The sequence below is a fragment of the Vespula vulgaris genome, chromosome 20 (assembly GCF_905475345.1).
Source record: "Vespula vulgaris chromosome 20, iyVesVulg1.1, whole genome shotgun sequence".
Taxonomy (NCBI): Eukaryota; Metazoa; Arthropoda; class Insecta; order Hymenoptera; family Vespidae; genus Vespula; species Vespula vulgaris.
In genome coordinates, this window is record NC_066605.1 from 1234875 (window position 1) to 1257500 (window position 22626).

The 22626-nt window shown below is 31.3% G+C and overlaps 2 protein-coding genes across 17 annotated transcripts in view; one reads left to right on the forward strand and one right to left on the reverse strand.

Moving 5' to 3' along the window:
- The first annotated feature begins 2772 nt into the window (after positions 1-2772).
- On the forward strand, positions 2773-8395 carry LOC127071100 (UDP-N-acetylhexosamine pyrophosphorylase). 11 transcript variants are annotated; one of them, XM_051010011.1, is made up of 7 exons: positions 2805-2851; positions 2926-3069; positions 3193-3428; positions 3606-4120; positions 4201-4597; positions 4667-5144; positions 6726-8395. In XM_051010011.1, the coding sequence occupies exons 3-7, from the start codon at positions 3270-3272 to the stop codon at positions 6731-6733; spliced, it is 1557 nt and encodes a 518-aa protein (XP_050865968.1). In that variant the 5' UTR covers positions 2805-2851; positions 2926-3069; positions 3193-3269; the 3' UTR covers positions 6734-8395. The 11 variants fall into 11 exon arrangements, with proteins under 11 accessions (XP_050865962.1, XP_050865961.1, XP_050865968.1 ...); XM_051010013.1 differs by having other exon boundaries at positions 3606-3972; positions 4054-4120; positions 4667-8395; XM_051010005.1 differs by having other exon boundaries at positions 2773-2830; positions 4667-8395.
- A 3116-nt stretch (positions 8396-11511) lies between these two features.
- LOC127071096 (protein abrupt-like) overlaps positions 11512-22626 on the reverse strand; it is a 75307-nt gene continuing 64192 nt past the window's right edge. For 5 of the 6 annotated variants that reach the window (XM_051009979.1, XM_051009978.1, XM_051009977.1 and 2 more), the window contains exon 8: positions 11512-21010. In XM_051009979.1, coding sequence (XP_050865936.1) covers positions 20007-21010 — 1004 coding nt within the window. In that variant the 3' untranslated portion in view covers positions 11512-20006. Of the gene's footprint in view, positions 21011-21168 lie in introns of those variants that run through there. The other variant, XM_051009981.1, reaches the window with a different exon arrangement.

Consider the following 22626-nt stretch of genomic DNA (forward strand, 5'->3'; position numbering starts at 1 on the left):
AAAGAAAGCATAGAATGTGGAAAATATGAATGATACGACATTGTACTTGCGTTAAACCTTCGTTAGTACTCGCTCCTATGGCATCCTGTGGAAATTTCTATGTCCCCCCATAGAGATGGATTGTCAACGGCCTTCGAAAGTGCAGTGGAAGTCTGAAACAAAAAAGAAAGCATAGTATGTGGAAAATATGAGTGATACCACAATGTACTTGCGTAAAATCTCCGTTAGTACTCGCTCCTATGGCATCTTGTAGAAATTTCTAAGTTCTCTTGTCGAAGTCCAAAACACAACTGGACTAGTAGCTGTAATGGTCCGTCAATGACCCGACTTTGTTGTCGTCTCTCGATGCCGAGTATCCCCACTTCCCATTTAAGTCTGCAATCAATAATCTTCTTATTTTCGTATTAACTGTCCATTAATACTCGCTCCTATGGCATCCTGTGGAAATTTCTAAGTCCCCCCATAGAGAAGGACTGTCAACGTCCTTCGAAAGGGCAGTGGAAATCTGAAACAAAAAAGAAAGCATAGAATGTGGAAAATATGAATGATACGACATTGTACTTGCGTTAAACCTTCGTTAGTACTCGCTCCTATGGCATCCTGTGGAAATTTCTATGTCCCCCCATAGAGATGGATTGTCAACGGCCTTCGAAAGTGCAGTGGAAATCTGAGACAAAAAAGAAAGCATAGAATGTGGAAAATATGAATGCTACCACATTGTACTTGCGTAATATCCTCGTTAATACTTGCTGTTATGGCATTCTGTGGAAGTATCTATGTCTTCTGGTGGAGATATATTTCCAGCGTCCTCCGAAAGAGCAGAACGATGTCTACTCGTTGAAGTAATCAAAGACGGTCACAGGTCCGATTTTGTTATGTTTGCGCGCAGCGAAGATTCCACGATGATGGATCCTAAAGCAAAAATGATATAAGAATGGAAACGAAAAGTAGAAGTTTGTGGAGACCGTAACCCGCCCAACGGTCCACACCCTTGTGCCCCTCCTAAGGGTTCCACTCGAAACGTTATATACAACGTTGTAATGTGCTGCCATTGTGACGTTAATATTTAAGATTTAATTCTAAAACAAAACAAACCGGATAGATTATTGATTGATTGAGTAATCCAATTATGTATTTACATTAACTATCATTTGCGGAGCGTCCTTGCAGCTAGTACTGCGATGTGAATGGTGGAAATTCGTGACAAGATTGGACCCACTGTGAAAGTCAGTCCTCTTATATCTCTTCACGAGTGGTAGAGTATCCCCTCTTCGCCATTTTACTCTGAAACATAAGAAATTGTATAAAATATTGAATGAATGAGTGATAAATTTATGTAGTTACACTAACCCTTTCTCTTACTTACGGGGCGTGTGCACTGCGAGTACTGCGATGTGTACTCATTGATATTGGTAGCAAGAATGAACCATTGTCTGTCAGTTTGTCTCCTTATATCGTATCATGAGTAGTAGAGTATTCCTATTAAGGCATTTAATTCTGAAACAAAAATTGTATAGAATATTGATGAATGAGTGATAAAATTATGTGCTTACATTAACTCTTCTCTATTGCTGAGAACGCGTATTCCACGAACTGCCATGTGTACTTGTTGAAATTCAAAGCAATTCTGAATTAGTAACTGTCAAAGTCGGTCGTAGGCGGGTGGGAAAGTATCCCCACTTCACCATTTAATTCTAAAATAAAATATTTCGCATAAAATATCGACGGAATGAGCGATATAATCACGTAGTTGCGTTAACTGTGTGTTATTACTTGTAAGGAATGCTCCCTGTGCGAACTGCAATTTGCACTTGTCGGCGTACAAAGCAAAACTGAACTAATAAGTGTTATAGTCAATGACAAGTTTGATTTTGTCGACCTTATGAGTAATCATGGACCGCTAGATTAAAATATAAGTTTAACGGAGAAGAATTTATTATCATAGTATTCTTTTTATATTTCCCGTGTCATATAATGTTTAGTCGATTTCACTTTTGTTTATGTATTAGTTCATTTAACTACGCGTACTTTTATATTGTTTAATCGAATCTAAAATTATCAGAAATATTAATTTTAATGTTTAATTTTAAAGTCTCATGTAGAAAGTAGTAGATTCGATATTCACTCGTTGGAGTACAAAGGAAGACTTATAATCGATTAAAGATATAGTTATAGATATTCAGTCACGGGTAGTTAAAAATTAAATCTAAAAGAAAATAAATTGAAATTATTTAATATTTAATCAAATTTGTTATTGTTTACGTATTAGTTTATTTAATTCCGTGTACTTTTATTTTGTTTAATTAAATTATAAATCGTTAAAAGTATTAATTTTGAACTTGTCGCATTTCGGAATAGAGAGCTTGATTAATGAGTTGTGTGATTATATCGTACTTTGTTCCTTTGAATAAATGTGTGAATAGTACAATGCAATATTGTCTATCATACTAATTTATTTAATTTATTTACATCTATCTATATATATATTTGAATTTCTGTGCTTAACTTATGAAATATATAGTTGTATGGATATGTGAATATACTTGCAATACGTATATATATAGTAATATACGTAGGGAAATATATATATGTACGTATATGCGTTTATATAAATGTGTATGTGTGTATATAAAGATATATATATATATATATCTTTTGTTAATGATAGACATTTTTTGATAGAAAATTTTTATCATTTCTAAAAGGAAAAATGATAAGATCCGGTTGTTTGATGGCGCATGCGTGTGATGCCGCATACGCAGGCGCACATATACATGCAAGCACGACACCTATATAACATTTAGTGTCTACACGAACGTCACATGAGAGTGTGAGGTTTGATTTATTGATTGTATGCTTTTCGAAATATTTGTAGTAACATATTACAGAACAGAACTGTGTTAACGTCATTTTATTATTTTACAGGTTGCAACATGGATAAAGATCACATTCTTTGTTTTTAATTTCCTTGTTTTACTCATCCTTTCACCTTGCACTTTGGAATCTTTCTTTTTTCCCCACTCGAAAGAATATCTGTATAAAAGTGTAGAAGCATGTGTATTTTTGAAGGTAATTGAAAATAATATAAGACTACATTTTCTATATAAATCATAAATTTTATCTCATTAAGAGGTTATATTTTTATTTATTTAGTTTTTGTTTTTTCTTTTTGGTTATATTTCTTACGCAAAGAACATGAAAAAATGTAATAAGATCGATCCTTCCAAAGAGATCTTTAGAAAACATCTTCTGCACGAACCTTGATGTAAATGTCAACGAATATCGTAGCAAGATATGCTGAGAAGAAAAAGAAGAATCATATACATGCCCGGATGGTTGGAGGGGCGTCAGACATCGATAAGAGAAATCGAATCAAGCTTGCTACGTGGAATTGTGAAAGTAAAGGTGTATCGTTCCTTTCGAGTCAGGTTAGGTCTAATGGACAAGTTCTGTGCATACCTGTTGCTCTCACTATTCTACGTTCGTTTCATTCCGGTTCTTTTATTCGTTTTATCGACACTCTCCGCTTGCGTTTCTCTATCAGCGAGTTGATAAAAAAAATTAACGCGATAATACCTACGTGATAACGGGATTCCGTTTTACAGAAGTCATTCCTTAGTGTCAAATACAGAGTTTTGACCATCATGGAGAATTTGAAAAGAAAATTGGAGGACTACGGTCAGGAACATCTGTTACAATATTGGGATCAGTTATCGCAAGAGGAGAGGGACGTATTGGAGAAAGAAATTTTAGAATTAGACTTAGTCGAATTGACGTCTTATTATGATAGAGCAACGTCCTCCTTATCTACTGTTAAAAATAAATTAGACGATAAAATACAACCCATACCGGAAAATAATATTGTTTCTGGAGAAGCATGTACTAAAGAAGAATTAAAGATGTATAATTCATTGGGATTGCAAGAAGTAGCGGATGGACGTGTTGCTGTTTTATTATTAGCTGGTGGACAAGGTACTCGTTTAGGCGTTACATACCCTAAAGGTATGTATGAAGTTGGATTACCGTCCCACAAAACTCTATTTCAATTACAAGCTGAGAGGATACGTAGATTGGAAACCTTAGCAGAGAAATATTGGGGAAAGAAGGGTGAGATAATATGGTATGTAGTATTTTATATAATTGTTTATTTATTACATGAAATGAATCAAATAATATATTATAAAAGCATTGTTACATCAGGTATATAATGACTAGCGAAGCTACACACGATTCCACAATCATTTTTCTTCGAGAAAATGATTATTTTGGTCTAAAAGAGAAAAATGTAATGGCCTTTAAGCAAGGTATGCTACCTTGCTTCACTCTAAATGGAAAAATTATCTTAGATGAGAAACATAAGATATCAAGAGCACCAGATGGAAATGGTGGATTGTACAAAGCATTGAAAGTCCAAGGAGTATTAGACGACATGGTACAACGCGGTATTCGTAGTATTCATGTACATTCCGTAGATAATATCTTAGTAAAGGTAGCGGATCCTATATTTTTGGGATATTGTTTATCCGTATCAACGGATTGTGGTGTTAAAGTAATTGAAAAATCTTCACCGTCCGAGCCAGTAGGAGTGGTTTGTAAGGTAATAACAAGACGAATTCGTAAAATGTTATTTATTTCTTCTACTACCATTCGTATCTTCTTGCTTTAGGTGGACGATCATTATCAAGTCGTCGAATATAGTGAAATTTCAAAAGAAACGGCGGAACTTCGACAAGACGATGGTCGACTTATGTTCAATGCTGCGAACATATGTAATCATTATTTTACTGTAGATTTTTTGTTGGCACTTGGAAATAAGTATGAGGCGTCGATGGAATTACACGCAGCGAAGAAGAAGATTCCTTACATCGATGATAATGGAAAGAAATGCACTCCAACCAGTCCGAATGGTATTAAAATTGAAAAATTTGTATTTGATGTGTTCAAATTCGCAAAGAATTTCGCTGCCTGGCAAGGCATTCGCGAAGAAGAATTTAGTCCTCTTAAGAATTCGGATTCTGCCAAGCAAGATTGTCCCTCTACTGCACGTCGTGATTTACTTTGGCTTCATAAGAAGTGGTTGTTAAATGCGGGTGCGCAAAAAATTAATGGAGATGTTGAAGTATCACCTTTACGTTCATACGCGGGTGAGAATTTAACTAATATCGCGCAAGACCAATCGTTCGAAGGACCTAGTGTTATCGAATAATATCTATGAAACTTAATAGATCGCATTAAGGAAGATTTTTAAATTGATATTTTATTACTATCCAAGGGATATAAAACATTTGTATTTCTTCAGTATTGTTAGAGAAGAATGGAAATATTCCTATTCCGTTTTCATTAAATCATTCGTATGATACAATGTTGGACAATATTGAATTAAATTAACAATTAACATTTACAATTGCAGTTCTTGTTTCTATGGAACAATTAGTCAATGCGTTGTGAGTCAATACAATAGCTTTTTAATGATTCATGATGTGTCTACGAAATAATTTATCAATACTCAATCATTGACGTATAATTTCGTAGATAGACCACAAATCATTGACAAACTATTCCACAGAAATGTGTACGTTAATTGTTATTAATCGTTAATCGATTAAAATAGTGTTCAACATTGCTGTATTCAATATGAGATATAAAAAGAAAATTTTTTATCGGTGTGCGATTTTTGATAACGAATGTATATATTGCGATCTAGTCGATTATCGAGCAAGATACCAATATTATACAATATCAATGGTATGTAACATCTGTTTATTAAATATATCTTTCTAATGAATGCAATATGATCGTTTAAAGAGATACGATATAGTATAATTTGCCACATCGTGTTTGTTAATATTAATAATAATTGTTAATATTAATAATTCTTTTTGTATTTTTGTTTTTACCAATATCGACGTTATAATGGTCACTATATTATCGATTTTACGATCATTACTGCATTATCAATATTACGATGATTACTGTATTATCGATAATACGATGGTTACTGTGTTATCAACGCTACGATGGTCATTATATTATCGATTTTATCGATAAACTAAATTACTTCTTTCAAATGATAAAAGATTGAAATATTAAATGCCAATAATAGATTGGTGGTAGTTTTAAACTTTTTATTTCTTTTATTTTAATTCGTCTACAAGAATTATTTATGAAATAGCAATATATAAGATGTTAATATTTCGGTAACGCATATTTATCGTTCCACATGTTTGACGAAGAAACGAAATGATAACGAATATGAATGAACAGATTTATGAAAATCCGTTATACTAAAAAATTTTACAACTTTGATAATATTAAAATAAAATTAAAATGTGATCTATCGTGTGTTTATATATATATATATATATATATATATATATATATATATAATATAAATACATTCGCGGTATTAATCATAAGTCTACATAAATATATACAGATACAATTTATTATAACATTCTGTATATTTTTATCCTTACAATCCATGTATATGCATAATACGCTAATTTCTGATTGTATGCCCGTGACTATTAAGTAGACTAATGTAAATTTTTTTTCTTTCTTTTTATCTTCTTTTTTTCTTTTTTTTTCTTCTTTTTCTTTTACTCATCGTGTATACATATAGTGCCTTACATATTAATTATGTATACGGGGAGTAAAATAGGAACTGTGGTCGCCTGATGTACTTAAAACTTATTTACTTATTTACTTATTTACTTATTTTTCAGTAACATGACTACTACGAGCAATATTAAACGTTATCGGATGAAATAAAAAAAGAAGGATCTCGAGTCTGTTTCAGGCACGATCTTCCCAAAATAAATTGAAGATTAAATTTAGAAAGAATAATATATCGACAAGAGAGAAAGAATATCTAGAAGAACATATTCCTTTAATAAATGAAGATTTTTCTCTCTGTCTATATAACCCATATATAAAAATGGCTGTTTTGGACGAAGTTAATGGGTTTTCTTTTTCTTTTTTTGTTTTTTTTTTCTTTATTTTTTTTTCTCTTTCGTACAAACAGGCCGCAAAAAGGCACCGAGCAACGCGATTTTTTTTCCACGAGCTCCTAAATCTCAAAATCATGAATTATACTTGGACAGAATAAATTGACAAGAGCAGAGAAGAAGAAGAAGAAGAAGAAGAAACAAGAAAATTTAGATGAAGAAGAAGAAGAAGAAAAGAAAAAGAAAAAAAACTAGAATGAAAGATTTTACAAAAATCTAAAAATCGAACGAGTTATTTCGTTAGACACTTCGTGGATCATTGAATTACTTGGTAGATATACACATACACACGCCAATGAAACTCTTATGAATCTCGTATCATATTCAATAAGGTATGTTAATGAAACGTTTCACGTTAATTTCATTAATCGATATATTTATTATTATATTATTTATCATCTAAGTAATCTTCGAATTTTTTATTTCCCCTTTTCTCTTTTCTTTTTCGTGTTTTTTTTTCCGTTTTCTCTTTTCCTTTTCTTTTTTTTTTTCTTTTTAAATCGAAATAGAGATTTAGAGAAAAAAAATTACTCCTTTCGTTGGCGATGCTCTATTATTCCTTTTCTTGTGTCACGTCTAGCTGTTCAGGATGATTCGTTTTCCCTCTCTCTCTCCCTCTTTCTCTCTTTCTCATCCTTTCTCTCTCTTTCTGTTCCTTTTGGTCTCTCTTTCCAGCAAGGAAATACTCGCGTTCTACGTGAAATACGTCGACGTCGAATCGATGGAAACGTCGCGCGCATCCGTATTAAAGCTGAGCTTTTCTCTCGTCCACAGAGTCGACCGATTCTGTCCTTTTTCCATCTCTTTCTCTCTCTCTCTCTCTCTCTCTCTCTTTATTTCTATTTTTTTAGATTTTCTCTCTCTGTCTGTCTGTTTGTCTGTCTGTCTGTCTGTCTGTCTGTCTATCTCTCTCTCTCTCTCTCTCTCTCTCTCTCTCTCTATGTTTCTCTCACTTTCTTTCATTCTATCTCTCTTTATCACTATTTACATATCTATCTATTTTGTGCAATGCAATTTTCTTTTTTTGCTAACGAAATATTTTCAACATTTTCCAAACTCTTCTACAAAATCCTTTTCATTTGAGATCAGCGGCAGCTTTTTTAATTTAAAAAAACAATCTTTCCTTTTTTTTCTTTTTTCTTTGTTTTTTCCTTTTACCAAAACCCAGAGATGCTTTGTGAAATTTTGACGGACGAATAATAAAAGGCGAATGTTAAGCCATTTGTTCATCGCTAATTATTATTGTTATTATTATTATTATAATTATTATTATCATCATCATTACTATTATTATTACTATTATTATTACCATTATTATTATAATTATTATTATTGTTCTTGTTGTTGCTCTCTGGAGAACAAATGGAGAATAAATGATATACTCTTTTCTTTTATTTTTTTCTTATACGTTTCCTTATTCGTTTCTGTTCCTTCTTTTTATTATGTTTTTCCTTGTTTTCTTAATTTTTATATTAGGAAAATGAGCACGAGAGATTTGAAATATGTTGGACGAAAAGTCTTTCTCTTTTTATTATTTATTAATTAATTTATTTTTATTTTTATTCGAATGGGACGATTGCGATTACTCCTTAAATGTTAACATTTGATTTCATCTGACGTTTCTCTCACTCTCTCTATTTCTCTCTTTCTCTCTCGCTCTCTCTGTACACGAACACACGTTCGATATAGCTAATCTAAAGGATTTATAAACTCGTTTGCGCTCGCGTAGTGCTTGCTAATTATTAATTAGTTTGAAGCCACGCGACTACTTGGATGACCTTTTGACACGTTACAAACGAGACCGGTGATAAAAAATTGATAACAAACGACGTTATATCTTTTCACTCTCTCTTTCTCTTTTTTTCTTTTTTTTATCTCCCTTTGAATTTTTTCTTCAAGAGAGTAAGATCATTCAAATCGTTTGGCTTGATCATCGATCGTTATCCTTATATCTCGTTTCCTTTTTTTTTATCCTTTTTAATCTTATTCTTTTTTTTGTTTCGTTTTTCTTTTTTCTTTTTTAAACTCAAAGGCTCACGTTCGAACCTGCTTAATCCTAATTACCATAAATATTTTGTACTTTGATCGAAATATTCGTCTGGTATTGTTTTTCTCTTTTCTCGCGCGAAACAATTGGACGCACGGCGTTAATTAAAAAAAAGAAAAAAAGATGAACAAATAAAAAATCGTGTATTCATAAGTCAAACAATATAAAAAATAAAAAAAGGAAATTCGCATTTAATTGAAAAGAAAGAACGAGATATACTGTATATACTTACGTGCAAAATTGAAAGTTCAAAGAAAAAAGAAAGAAAAAGAAAAAATTAATAAATAAAGCAGGAAAACAAAATGAACTCTTTCGAGAACTCAATTAGGATCATCATTATCATCATCATCATCTTTTTATCTCCTTTTAAACACATTTATTTGTATTGGCAAGTTGGATGGCTTACATGCTAAAAGTAGAAGGTAATAAACAAAAAAAGGAAGAAAATTAAAATAAAAAAAGAAATAAACCAAAAGTAAAAAAATAAAATAATGTCAAATAAAATAAAATAAAATAAAATAAAATACAGAGACCACATGAGTGAGTAAAAGGATGGAAAAACAAACTTACAAAATAATATAAGCGAAAAGAACAAATAAAGACATGTTAGGAGCATCGAGGAACCGTGGATCGTTGAAAGTATAATAGTGTATGTATATAATCATAGATAAATAGATTACATATAATATTTACAAGAAAATAAATGATAGAAGCGCGCGAAGGAAAAATCAATGTATATTTGTTGACTGATTAAGTAAGGAGGCACGATATATTCGCTCGCGTACACAATTCAATTTTTCTGATACAGCTCTTTGTTAATTAAGAAAACAAATACAAAATTGAAATACAAAAAGAAAAGAAAAAATACTTCATATTAAAAATTTCTCGCTTTCTCTTTGTCTCTCTCTCTCTCTCTCTCTCTCTCTTTCTCTCTCTCTCTCTTTTTCTCTCTTGTTATTTATAAGAAAAGCGTAATATATATGTATATATATATATATATATATATATATATATATATATAATATACATATTTAAATGAGCTTTATGTATATTAAAACGAAACAGGCATATGGTATTTCGAAACTTACAGAGATCCACGATCTATGAAAAAAAATTATATAATCAAATTAACCGTAAATAATGATAATGGTAATAATAATATAATAATAATAATAATAATAATAATAATAATAATAATAATAATAATAATAATAATAATAGTAATAATAGTAATAATAATAATAACGCTAATATTAAATGACGGTAATAAAAACGTAACGTAACAATGTTCCGAAGCACCTTAATGATAGGATAATTAACGGTATATAGCATTGAAGCAAGAATAGCGATTATTCGATGAGAAAGCGATTTTTCGAATGATTCGAAAGAACGAATTATTCGATATCTTCGATCGCGAGATTTTGTCGTTCTTCTATTATCTCATTACACAGTCGATATGTAAACTGTATGTCGGAAGTTTGAGAAATTATAAAAATCGGCGGTCATTACACATAATCAACCATTTAATTATAATATTGTTTTTGGATAAATTTCCAACTTTCTAATCTCAAATGTTGCTTGCCATGTTCATAACGAATAATAAATATTTTTTGAGATTAGGTATCATAGATATTTTCTTTTTTCGACTTATTTTTTTTTTCCTTTTTTTCTTTTTTTCTTTTTTAAAGAACACTTCAAAATTTCGTTTAACAAACGTTAACTTTTCCTCAAAGTTTTTCATTCTTGCATAGATATAAATTCAATTTTTATTTATTTATTTATTCATTTATTTATATTAAACACCGTACGTCAAAATTGCACGCTCTATTTTTCTGTTTACTGTTTTCTTTTTTTATTCTTATTCATTTATTTATTTCTTTTTTATTTTTTTTTGCTTTGCCTTTCTTATTTGCTTCAGTTTCCCTTTTCTCAGATCCGACACGCGTTTACAGAATAAGTTAGGAATTATGATTCTATCACTAGAAAGACTATAATGGTTATGGCGCGTCCCTGATTATGTTCTCTGTAAAATATCACGTGGATAGGTATATTTAAAATTGTTATCTCTCTATCTTTCTTTCTCTCTCTCTCTCTCTTTCTCTCTATTTCTTTCTTACATATTCATTCGACAATCATTCATCATTTTTATCCCTCATTTTGTCAAACTAATACATAAGTATGTATACATTAGTTCGATTATTCTGATAATCAATAATATATAATATATATTTCCATTTATATATATATGTGTGTGTGTGTATATAATATTTATACGTATATATTTATATGAAATCTGATTCAAATTCTCGTGTGGTTTATTTTCACATATATTTCATTTCAATTTGCAACCCTTTCATTCCAAACCCCTTTCCGTGCTTTTTCTTCCCTTTTCACGCTACTCTCTCTCTCTCTCTCTCTCTCTGTCATACTTATAAGCACAGACATATTCACTCAAACATTCATACATACTTTCTCTTTTATTTTTCTCTCTTCCATGCTCATGGTAAAATCACTAACCGGTGTTTTCGACGAGTTAACTCGTTAAAAACAAACTCGTGCATAAGTACAACATATTGCATTGCGATTTTGGAATTTCTGCACTGTCACGATCACGGAACAGCCGAATACATATAGTGCTATATATATCATTTGTTTATTTGTATTTTATATTGGCAGTGTACAATCTGCTATGTTAAACTTTATTTCAAATGATTTTGTTTTCTTTCTTTCTTTCTTCTTTTTTCTCTTTTTTCTCTTTTCTTTAAATGAAATGAAAATTTCAGAAACAACGGACTGGCAGGTTTATTTTTAATTATTATTTTAAAGAAAAAGAAAAAAAAGGAAAAAACCGATTAAACGTGTCCAAACATGTATTCATTAGTATAATTTTTAATTATTTTAATTATTCGTTTTTATTTTAATCGACTGTTTCGTGCAAGGAAGCAAACCCTTAAACCTAAAATCCGTGGAAGCTATACTTTTTTTCTTATCTCGCGCGTGACTATGTGTAAATATCGTGTGTATGTGTATATATATATATATATATATATATATATACATATATATAATGTGTGTATATATATATATGTATATTGTTTATTGTATATTTGTTATACGACTTCACGTTTGAAATATGTAATTTAATTAATTGATAGAATCAAGTTATATGTTAATATGTATATTATTATATGAGCGTGTAAGTATAGCGCGAGAAGAAGACTTGATATTTTTATTATCCATTAATTTTTTCTTTCTTTCTTGCTGTCTCTCTTTTTTGTCTATCATCTTTCTCTCTTTTTTTGTTTTGTTTTGTTTTTTTTTCTGTAATATAACATGGAGGTAGCACTGGCGATTTCAATACATTTAACTTTTCGGTTTCTTTCTTTCTGGCTGTTTCCCATTCTTTCTCTCTCTTTCTCTTTGCATTTTTTCTCTCATTTTTCTTTCTTATTTTTCTCTCAAATCACTTTTACACATATCGGTTGTTGTAAAGAAGATCCCTTTTTTGTTTTTTCTTTTTTGTAACAAACAAGAAACAACGCAAAACAAAAATTAAACAAAACAGAGAGTAATGGACTCAGTCGTCCAATTAACACAAGACTTATACATATGTAGTAGTATTAGTAGTAGCGGTAGTTGCAGTAGTAGTAGTAGTAGTAGTAGTAGTAGTAGTAGTAGTAGTAGTAGTAGTAGTAGAGTAGTAGTAGTAGTAGTAGTAGTAGCAGTAGTAGTAGTAATAGTAGTAGTAGCAGTAGTAGTAGTAGTAGAGTAGTAGTAGTAGTAGTTGTAGTTGTAGTAGTAGTAATTTCTCTAAGTAATAGTATCACGGCCTGGCTGCTTCTGATTTCCTGAGTTTGTTATTACATTTATGTATATAATGCATTCATTATTATATCGTGTCGGTTTTATTAAGTACCTGAGACGTTGAACAACGTTCCCATTTTTTCATGACCTTGAGTGCAACGTTATCATCGTATCCTTACGTTCATATCCCTACACGATAATATCGTGTTCGCATGTATAGTTATCCAGATAAGTAAACGAGTTCTTTTAACGCTTGGCAGAATGATAATGATTAAAAAATGAAAAAAAAAAGAAGAAACGAAACGACAAGAAAAGAACAGAAATGTAAAAGAAAAGAAAAAGATATTAATGACCAATTTTCGATCAATCCTTTCGATAACACGAAGGATAACGATCGATAACGAGGATTCTCATCGTTCGTTGTCGATTTTCTTTTTCTTTTTATCTTTAACGAAGTCTGTCCTGAGATTTCGGTCGAGTCAGCGAGTCGACACCCTCGAATACATTTGCATTATCTTCAAGGATGAAAAAGGAGAGAGAGAGAGAGAGAGAGAGAGAGAGAGAGAGAGAGAGAGAGAGAGAGAGAGAGAGAGAGAGTGAGAGAGAGTGTGAGAGAGAGAGAGAGAGACAGAGAGAGATTCTGAATTCGTGAAAGGAAGAAAGAACGATCATTTTATGTATGTATGTATATATATATATATCTCACTCTCTCTTTCTCTCTTTCTCTTTTTCGTTGGATATTTCGTAAAAGGCTTAAAGCGCCTTTACGACGTCGTTAATCCGCGTTTATAATACCGTAAAAGCCACGTAGACGTGGAATGCGTTCACGCGATTCGACCCTTTACGATCTTGTCCCTCCCCCTTTTTCATCCCCTTCTTCTTCTCCTCCTTATCATCTTTCTCTTTCTTTTTTACTCTCTCATCAACGCGTTCTTTGCCGTTAGTCGTTGACGTTATTACACGAGCCCTCTCTCGATCTTTGCCATGCGTTAACTCGTTTTACTCTCGAGATCCTTCTATTTTTTTGCTTTTTTTTTTAAATTTTTTTGTTTAATTTAATTCAATTTCATTTCATTTCACTTTAGTTCATTTTATTTCATTTATTTATTTCTTATCTCTTTCTCTTTCTTCCTTTTTCTTTAAGAAGCAACCGCAAATAAATATTATAATATTTTGACGTGTTTTATTACATATATATAAAAAAATGGAAGGATCTTTTTTTTGTTATTGGTTGTTTTCATTTCTTGTTTTCTTTCACAAAAAGAAATTTTCTTTGAACGAAGGCCACGAATATTGGGAACGATATTAAATTCAGCTACAAACACGATCGTCTATTATAAACTATTGCAATACTGTAATTGGTGACGTTTTAATCGAAATGACTATTGCAAACTATGTTCACAAACGGAAATTGGGGGTGACGGTGTTACGTGTTTCTTTTCTTTCTCTTTTTTTCTTTTACTCATTCTTTTTTTCTTTGCCTTCTTTTTCTATAGAAGGGAAGGATACACATCGGTGTAAAAATATATATGTATGTACATGTATGTATATATATATATATATATATCTATACATATATATATATATATATATAGATATATATATTTTTAGCTTGTATACATATAACTATATTAAATACTGTCGTAGAAAACTATGATCTGCCTAAGATGGGGAAGGAATTATCATCATCTTTTCTTCTTTTTCTTTTTTTTTCTTTTTTCTTTTCTCTTATTTTTTTTGTTTTTTTTCTTTTTCTTTATCCTTCATTCCATACAAACAAACACGTTTACCCCGTCACCCCGAAGTAATTATTATTCAATAATTTTAACGACGATGTTTCTGATCCTCCTTCTTTTTATTTTCCTCTCTCTTTCTTTAGCTCCTTTTCATTATTCTCCAATTTTAATGACGTCGATTTATTAACCCCTCTTTTTATTTTTCTCCCTCTTTCTTTAGAGTCTTTCCATTATTTTCCTATTATTTATTACGTTTATAGTAAAGTATGTTGATCTCCGTGTATATCGTACGTGTCATATACGCGTTTTCACTTCGTTCGAATATCGTCTTGCGATTATTTAATTAATTAATAATTTTATTAATCAATTAATTAATTAAAAAGAAAATAATAGAACAAAGTAAGTCCATTGACGAAGATTATACGGTACAGAGATTATATAGTATATTAACGATCTATTATGTATATTATTTCGTTATATTAATAAAAAAAAATATATGTGTATATATATATGTATATAACATAGTTCATATTCCTGTTGACGATTTCATTTCGAATCGGTTTTTTAAATCATTTGAAAAAAAAACTAAAATATATCTATTAATTAACCATCTCACGTGCATCGAAACGGATTGATCGAGTTGTTAACATATTTTTATTATTAATCATTTTCTTTTTAACTTACCATTTTATTTCCTAAAACTTTTTTTTTATAAGCTGTATTGTTTCAGTTTCCTTCTTCTTATCTCGTTATATTTATTTATCATTTTCTTTCCCTGTTTTCTTTTCTCTCTCCCTCCCTCTCTCTCTCTCTCTCTCTCTCTCTCTATTTTTTTTTCTAATCCTTTGCTTGTCAGATCCCCTCCTCAACACCGCGAATAGATTTGTACTCTGAATGAATTCCTCTTTCTTCCGTTTTGTTTCTTTTTTTTTTTACTTCACGTGTAAATTATTATTATTATTTTATTATTATTTATTTATTTATTAATTCTTTTATTTTTAAATTTATTTATCATCTCCTTTGAAAACGCAAATCGCGTATTCGCCTTTCTCTTCCTCGTCCTTTTTTTTTATTATTTTTTTTATTTATTTATTTTTTATTATTATTATTATAGAGAGCTTCAAGGCAAGAAGTGATTTTCTTTGTACCGATTAGAACACTTGGATATTCGCAGTTTTCGAACGATCCAAGATTAAAGATTTTTTTCTCCATCTTCCTTTTCATCTCTCTCTCCCTCTCTCTCTCTTTCTCTTTTTCTTCCTTTTCACTTGTTTTATTTTTTCACTTTGACATGAAAGTATTGTTAAAGATTTTCAGATAATGTGACTCCTTGTCTCTCTCTCTCTCTCTCTCTCTCTCTACCTTTCTCTCTTCTATGTTCCTCTCCTTTTTTCTTGTCCTTTATTTTTATCTTTATCTTCTTTTCTTTTTCCGAGCCGTGGACTTGTCGCGAGAATCTTGAGATAAACATGTAACGCTCTGTTTGCCGATTTATCGACAAATATAACAGTTATTTATTATTATCTCATCCACATTCTCATCATCATCATCATCATCATTATCATCATTATCATCATCATCATTATCATCATCATCATTATCATTATCATTATTATTATTAATATTATTATTATTATTATTATTATTATTATTATTATCATTATTATCATTATTATTACTATTATTATCATTATCATTATCATTATCATTATCATTATCATTATCATTATCGTTATCGTTATTTATTTTATCTTTAAAATTTACACTGAAATGATCGAGAAAACAAAAGCGGGATGCGGCATTCGTGCGATTATCCAGATCAAAATCGCCGATAAATATATTTTATTCGACAGGATTAACACGGCTATCATTTATTCTCTCATTCCGTCTAATTCTTTCCCTTTCTCTCTCTTTTTTCTCCTTTTCTATTTCGTTTTTACTTTTTCTAATTCTTTTCTATCCCCGCTAGTGATTCGTATACAAGAGTTACACATTCGTATACATTTTTTCATGAAATACATATACATACACATATTTATATATGTATGCTCGTATTTATATACATCACACGTATGTTAAAGATTTGAAAATGATAAAGAATGATGAAAAACTCAATTTTATTTTTGAAATTCTTTTCTCTCTCTCTTTTTCTCTCTGTGTCTCTCATACTTTTCTTCTTCTCCTCTCTATCTCTATCTTTATTTCTTTCTATTGTCAATGATATATAAATCTTGATCATATTTTCATTCGTCTAAATCCAATTGATCGAGGAGAAGAGATCTTATTGATCTTACGTCGATCGATCATTTTTTATTTCTCTCGCGTTCCCGTCCACAGCCGGTGTTAACTCGATTTTGGCGTATTTCTTTGCTTTTATTTATTTATTTATTTATCCATTTATTCATTTATTTATTTATTTATTTATTAAGTCTGCACGCGTGCTATCTCTATCCACTTTCCGTTTCTCAACTGTGGCAGCATTTTAATCCGTTTTTTTTCCATTGAATATGATTTCGATGAAATAGCTATAGTGCTTCTTAACACCTATGATTAGTATACTTCGAGTATTGTGTACAACCTAGCAGCTTTACGTAATAATAATAATAAAAATAAAAATAAAAATAATAATAATATTAATATAATAATAATAATAATAATAATAATAATAATAATAATAATAATAATAATAATAATAATAATAATAATAACCTAACGTCCAATGTAATTCACTTAAATCTCACCAAGCGGATTTATTATAAATGATCGATAGATCAATCTATCCAACTATCTATCTATTCACTTATTTTTTTCTCCTTTTTAATCATGCTCTCCTACTTTTTCTTCGTTCATCTTATTTTTTTTAATTCTTCGACATTATACATATTGCTAAGTTATTTTTTTTACTTTTTCTAAATATATCTAACTTTTGTATAGGTGTAACGTATATAACTATCTAATAATAATAATAATAATAATAATAATATTGTGAAAACGTATAGATGGGCGTAAAACTTAGGCTGATAACTTAATAAGTATATATATGTGTGTATATATATATATGTATGTATGTATATATATATATATATTAATATATCTATATACATATTAATATATAAATATATTTATATACATACATATGCACATACATATATTATTGATCAAATTAGCACTCGCATGTATTATTAGTAGGAACCATTTTAAAACTATATATTTTTTCTTTTCGAGATGGTAGATACCTACATTACTTTTCAACATATATATCACGTCAAGATGAATCTCACTCGATCTAATTGCAATCAATAACTTTTCCTCGATCAATCTTTTTACATATATATAAATTCGAGTGAAGATTATACGAAATCGAAGGAAGAGGAAGATCTCCTTCATTAAAAGAAAAAAAAAAGTAAAAAGAAAAAAAAACAATGAAAAGAACAAAAAACAACTGATAATAAGAAAAACGTAATCGTTTTTTATATTATCTGTAGATAATATGATTGATTTTTTGAGAATCTTTTTCCATTCGCCCTTGCTAATTCGAACAATACTCTAAATTTAATTAGAGTGAATAGATTTTGCTTTAAAACCAATCGAAAGGATTTTAAGACTTAAGTACTACGTCATGGCAAGTCCCCCATAGATAAAAGAATATTATTAATTGATAACAAAATGGCGGAGCTTATTTAAATAAGGACGAAGGTTCGACATTGAACACAATTCAGTGCAATTCGTTCCTAATCGTCCTAATTTTCTCTCTCTCTCTCTCTCTCTCTGTTTCTTTTTGCCTTTTTTTGTTACATGAGGGAAGACGATAAACAAACGTACCGATAATTAATTAATTAATTAATTAATTATTATTTCTTGTTTTCGTTAAACACGTCATATAAAAATTCATTCCTTTCTATCTTATCTTCAACCATTTGTTTGTTTCTTTCTTTCTTTCTTTCTTCCTTTCTTCCTTCTTTTTGTTCTTCTTTTCTTTCTCTCTTTGCATAAAATTATGTATATGTTCGTGTTCTCATCATTCTTTTTCAACATCGAACGTATATACACGTATACCCTTTGTCTCATTAACTTTTGGTCTCCCATAGGCGTCGATTTATATATTATTACTATTCTTTTTGTAGTCAGTTTAAAAGTAGATATATGCATCTCTAAAATCTTGTAGGGTAATCTAGGATCTAGCTCTACGCGTATATCCACTATCTCGTGTGCGTGTGTATGTGTGCATGTGCGTGAGTGTTATGTTTCGTGTATATGTTTCCCTGTCTCTGTGGTACACTATACTTCTCTATAAATCTAGACAATATATATTTTCCCTCAACATTCATATATCATAATTAATAATTAATAGTTAATAATTGATAATAATAATAATAATAATAATAATAATTAATAATAATTAATAATCATAGTGTAGAGTAATAATATAATATCTTTTTTTTTCTTTTCTTCTTAAACGCATACACGACGACGACGTATGTCCTTTTCGATTCTCTTTTTCCAACATAAAAATGAAAAAAAAATGAGAAAGAGAGAGAGAGAGAGAGAGAGAGAGAGAGAGAGAGAGAGAGAGAGACAGTGAGGGTGAGTGAGAAAGAGAGAGAGAGAGAGAGAGAGAGAGAGAGAGAGAGAGAGAGAGAGAGGGAAAAGATCTTTATCATAGGGTATAGTACGATATCGGATTTAATATAATCATTGACGATTAATACTTAAATATCATCGAACGAATATTATTAGATCTAAAGTCTAATAGCGTCATCTAATTTAATCTTAATAATATAATACGTCGTCGTTTAAAATACGTCGTCGCGTGTTTGCTATGTATGTACGTGTGTATGAATGTTGCGCGTGTGTGTGTGACAGAGTGTATCCGTGTGTTTTTTTATGTATATTCGGATTGCCAATTAATCATTAATTTTCATTCTTGAGATTCGTCTTGGTCTGCTCTATCACTTATAGTTTAAATCGTGTGCACTGAGGTAGTCGGATGGAATAAGTGTTTATTCTTGTTTCTTTTTTCTTTTTCCCTTTATTATTATAATTTTTAGCTTCTTCTTTGACTTCTTCTTTGTTTCGTTATTTCTTTCTTTATTTGTTTTCTATTATATTCGCACGTTTAGATGTATGTATGCACGAAGCGAAGAACTTAAGAAGACTTGTTCGAAGGGAAGCATAATCGTGAGTTTAAAAAGATGATATATGGTTGATGGAATTACGAGGAGGATTATTAAACTTTCTCTCTCTCTCTCTTTTTCTCTTTCCTATGACCATCACCAATATCATCAGCATCATCGTGATCATTATCGCCAACATCATCATCACCATTACCATCACCATCATCATCGCCGTGATGACCTTTGTCATCTCCGTCAATGATTACTCGTATTCGTAAGATCGGCTGTTTATAATTTATTAATCCGCCTTCACAACCTCAGGTTCTTCGTTTTCACTGAAATCATCCTCCTCAGCAGCCGAGGACTCAGCTTCGTCCATGATCGTGGGATGCCTGTCTTGCGATAGATCTTGTCGATCCTCGTGAACAACTCCTGGTCCTCTACCTTCGTCCCTACCGATCATAGGATACTCCTCGAGACCGCGGCCACCTAATTTATCCATAGCGCTCATGTGCGCCATTTTAGCGGCGTGTGCAGCTGCTACTGCGGCCGCTTGTTCTGGGCTCAGGCCCATCGTCGTTAATCCAGAGTTTTCAGCGATAAATTGAAGATAAGTATCGAGTATGGCAGAACCAGTGGCACTCGCGTTGTGATGACCCGGATGTAAGTGTCCGGGTGGATGGAGAGGAGCTGTATTAGGCTCTCGATTTCCGTGCATAGTGTCTAAAGATTTAGCGGCTATCGCTGTAGCCGTTGAACTTTTGTTATTACTTGCAGCCGTGTTATTGCTGCTAGCGGTGACCTTCGTGATGACCGTATTGTTGTTAGGAGTTGGCGAACCGTACCTGAGACTCAACGGTAACGTTAGATCCTCCGGGTCGTCGCCACCGCAAACGCTACTCCCTGCTTCCGACGGTGCACCTCTTGGTAATTCCAGTCTCATGTCTCCTCTACGTGGACCGGTCGGACTCGCTCTTGCACGTAATTCTGCTGGGCTAACCTTAACCCCAGCCTTTGCCAATAAACGCGAAGCCAATTCTGGATCGAACGGGCTTGGCATTGGCAATACTGGTAAATCCTTCGTGCTAATTCCACGATGTTGCCTTGACATGTGGGAATGCAAAGAATTCCTAGACTTCGCCACGGTACCACAGAGAACGCAACGATAACCTGGACAGATCGTATGCTTGTCCTCCAGGTGCGTACGCAATGTATGAGCCGATCGATAGATTTTCCCACATTTTGGACAGGGCCGTGGATCCGTAGCACGTACACGCATCATGTCTAGACCTCGTCGGGCAACTGAAAAATATAAACAAACAAAATACAACGAATAAACTTTAGAATTAGCCAATTAAATTATCGGATTCGTTTTATATCGTTTTTATAAAGGGAGGTTTTATTTTCTTTTTTCTTTTTTCTTTAGGTGTTTTGGTCAAATTCAAATAACTCATGTCGGATTCACTGAATACCTTTTATTGTACAAAGCATTACTTAAATAGTATATATATATGTATATATATATACTTTTTATTTCGTATATTTTATTCATATATTTATAAGCTAATGTCTGCTAAAATAGTGCGTATCGTCGATGCTCTGTACATCGTTTGTTATACGGGCTGTCGGTCACGAAAGCGGTAAAGATATTATCACGCGTAACAACAACGGGATGATAAAAATAATATTCAAATGAACGATATTATGCTTGATAAAAGATCGCATCTATAAATATATATTTATCGCATGTTAGATAAAGAAAAATAAAAAAATAATAAATATAATAATATAATAATAATAATAATAATAATAATAATAATAATAATAATATTAATATTAATAATAATATTAATAATATCGATCTTCGCGTTTCGAATTAAAGTGAACTTGTCTAACACAATATAATTATCAATTGACCAGTGTACCACTAGTATAACCAACAGCTCATACACCTTGGTATTATAATCGTATGTGTCCACGTGACCACTTGCGACGTATTTTCTATAGTAACTATCATACAAGCGCTGGTATGTGTGAATTTTTGTATATTTGTGTGTGTGTGTGTTTGTGTGTGTAATGTACGTGATGTTTCGATTACATTATAATTATGTATTATTATTTGAACATCATAACGAATCAACTCTGACTCCGAAGTTTTAATAAAACTATAGACAAATGCAAAATCAAAGTTACTTATAGGTTTTTCCGTTTTTTCTTTTCCTTTTCTTATACAAAATTTATTGGAAAATTTTTTTCCTATCTTTGACTTTTTTCTTTTCTGTTCTTTATTTTATTTTATTTTTTTTTTCTTGGTTGACCTACCTTCGGGGTCAGAGATTAGAAAGAAGCGTCGCAAAGTGTTCAAAATCGGTTCGCGTTTAATGGAGTCTCTAATCTAGAGAATACTGACGAAACATAAAACTGTGTAGAAAAATAAGGCTAGGCGCTATTTAGGTAGAACGCTTCAAAAGTAGGGATTGAGGGTTGGTTGGGTTGGGTTGGGGTGGGGTAGGGCGAGGTGGAGTAGTTGGTGGGTAGGAAGATGGTCGAGCATTTTTCATTGAACGTTTCTTTTCTTTCTTTCTTTCTTTCTTTCTTTCTTTCTTTCTTTCTTTCTTTCTTTCTATTTTTCATTTTTTCTTTCTTTCTGTGTGCACTTGTACACGAAGAAGACACGTTTAAAAAAATTTTCGGGAGTGTCTCACTTCGAATATCGAATATCGATAATCGAATATCGAATCGAATCGATTCGCGCAAAATTTCGCGTAGAACCAACACACGCACGCAAATGGGGTCTGTAATCTCTTGATAATGACCATGAAAAAAAAGACCCGTTACGATATTGGTATGGCCTACTACTACTACTACTAATAAAGATTTTTAAATTCATGATCATCATTCTATTTTGGATAATCATT

Bases quoted from the DNA above. Each gene is read 5' to 3' on its own strand.
- LOC127071100 (XM_051010005.1), top strand. From the start codon at position 3,270: ATGTCAACGAATATCGTAGCAAGATATGCTGAGAAGAAAAAGAAGAAT. The intron at 3,429-3,605 runs GTTAGGTCTAAT...TCCGTTTTACAG, and splicing joins TATCGTTCCTTTCGAGTCAG to AAGTCATTCCTTAGTGTCAA. The intron at 4,121-4,200 runs GTATGTAGTATT...TTGTTACATCAG, and splicing joins AAGAAGGGTGAGATAATATG to GTATATAATGACTAGCGAAG.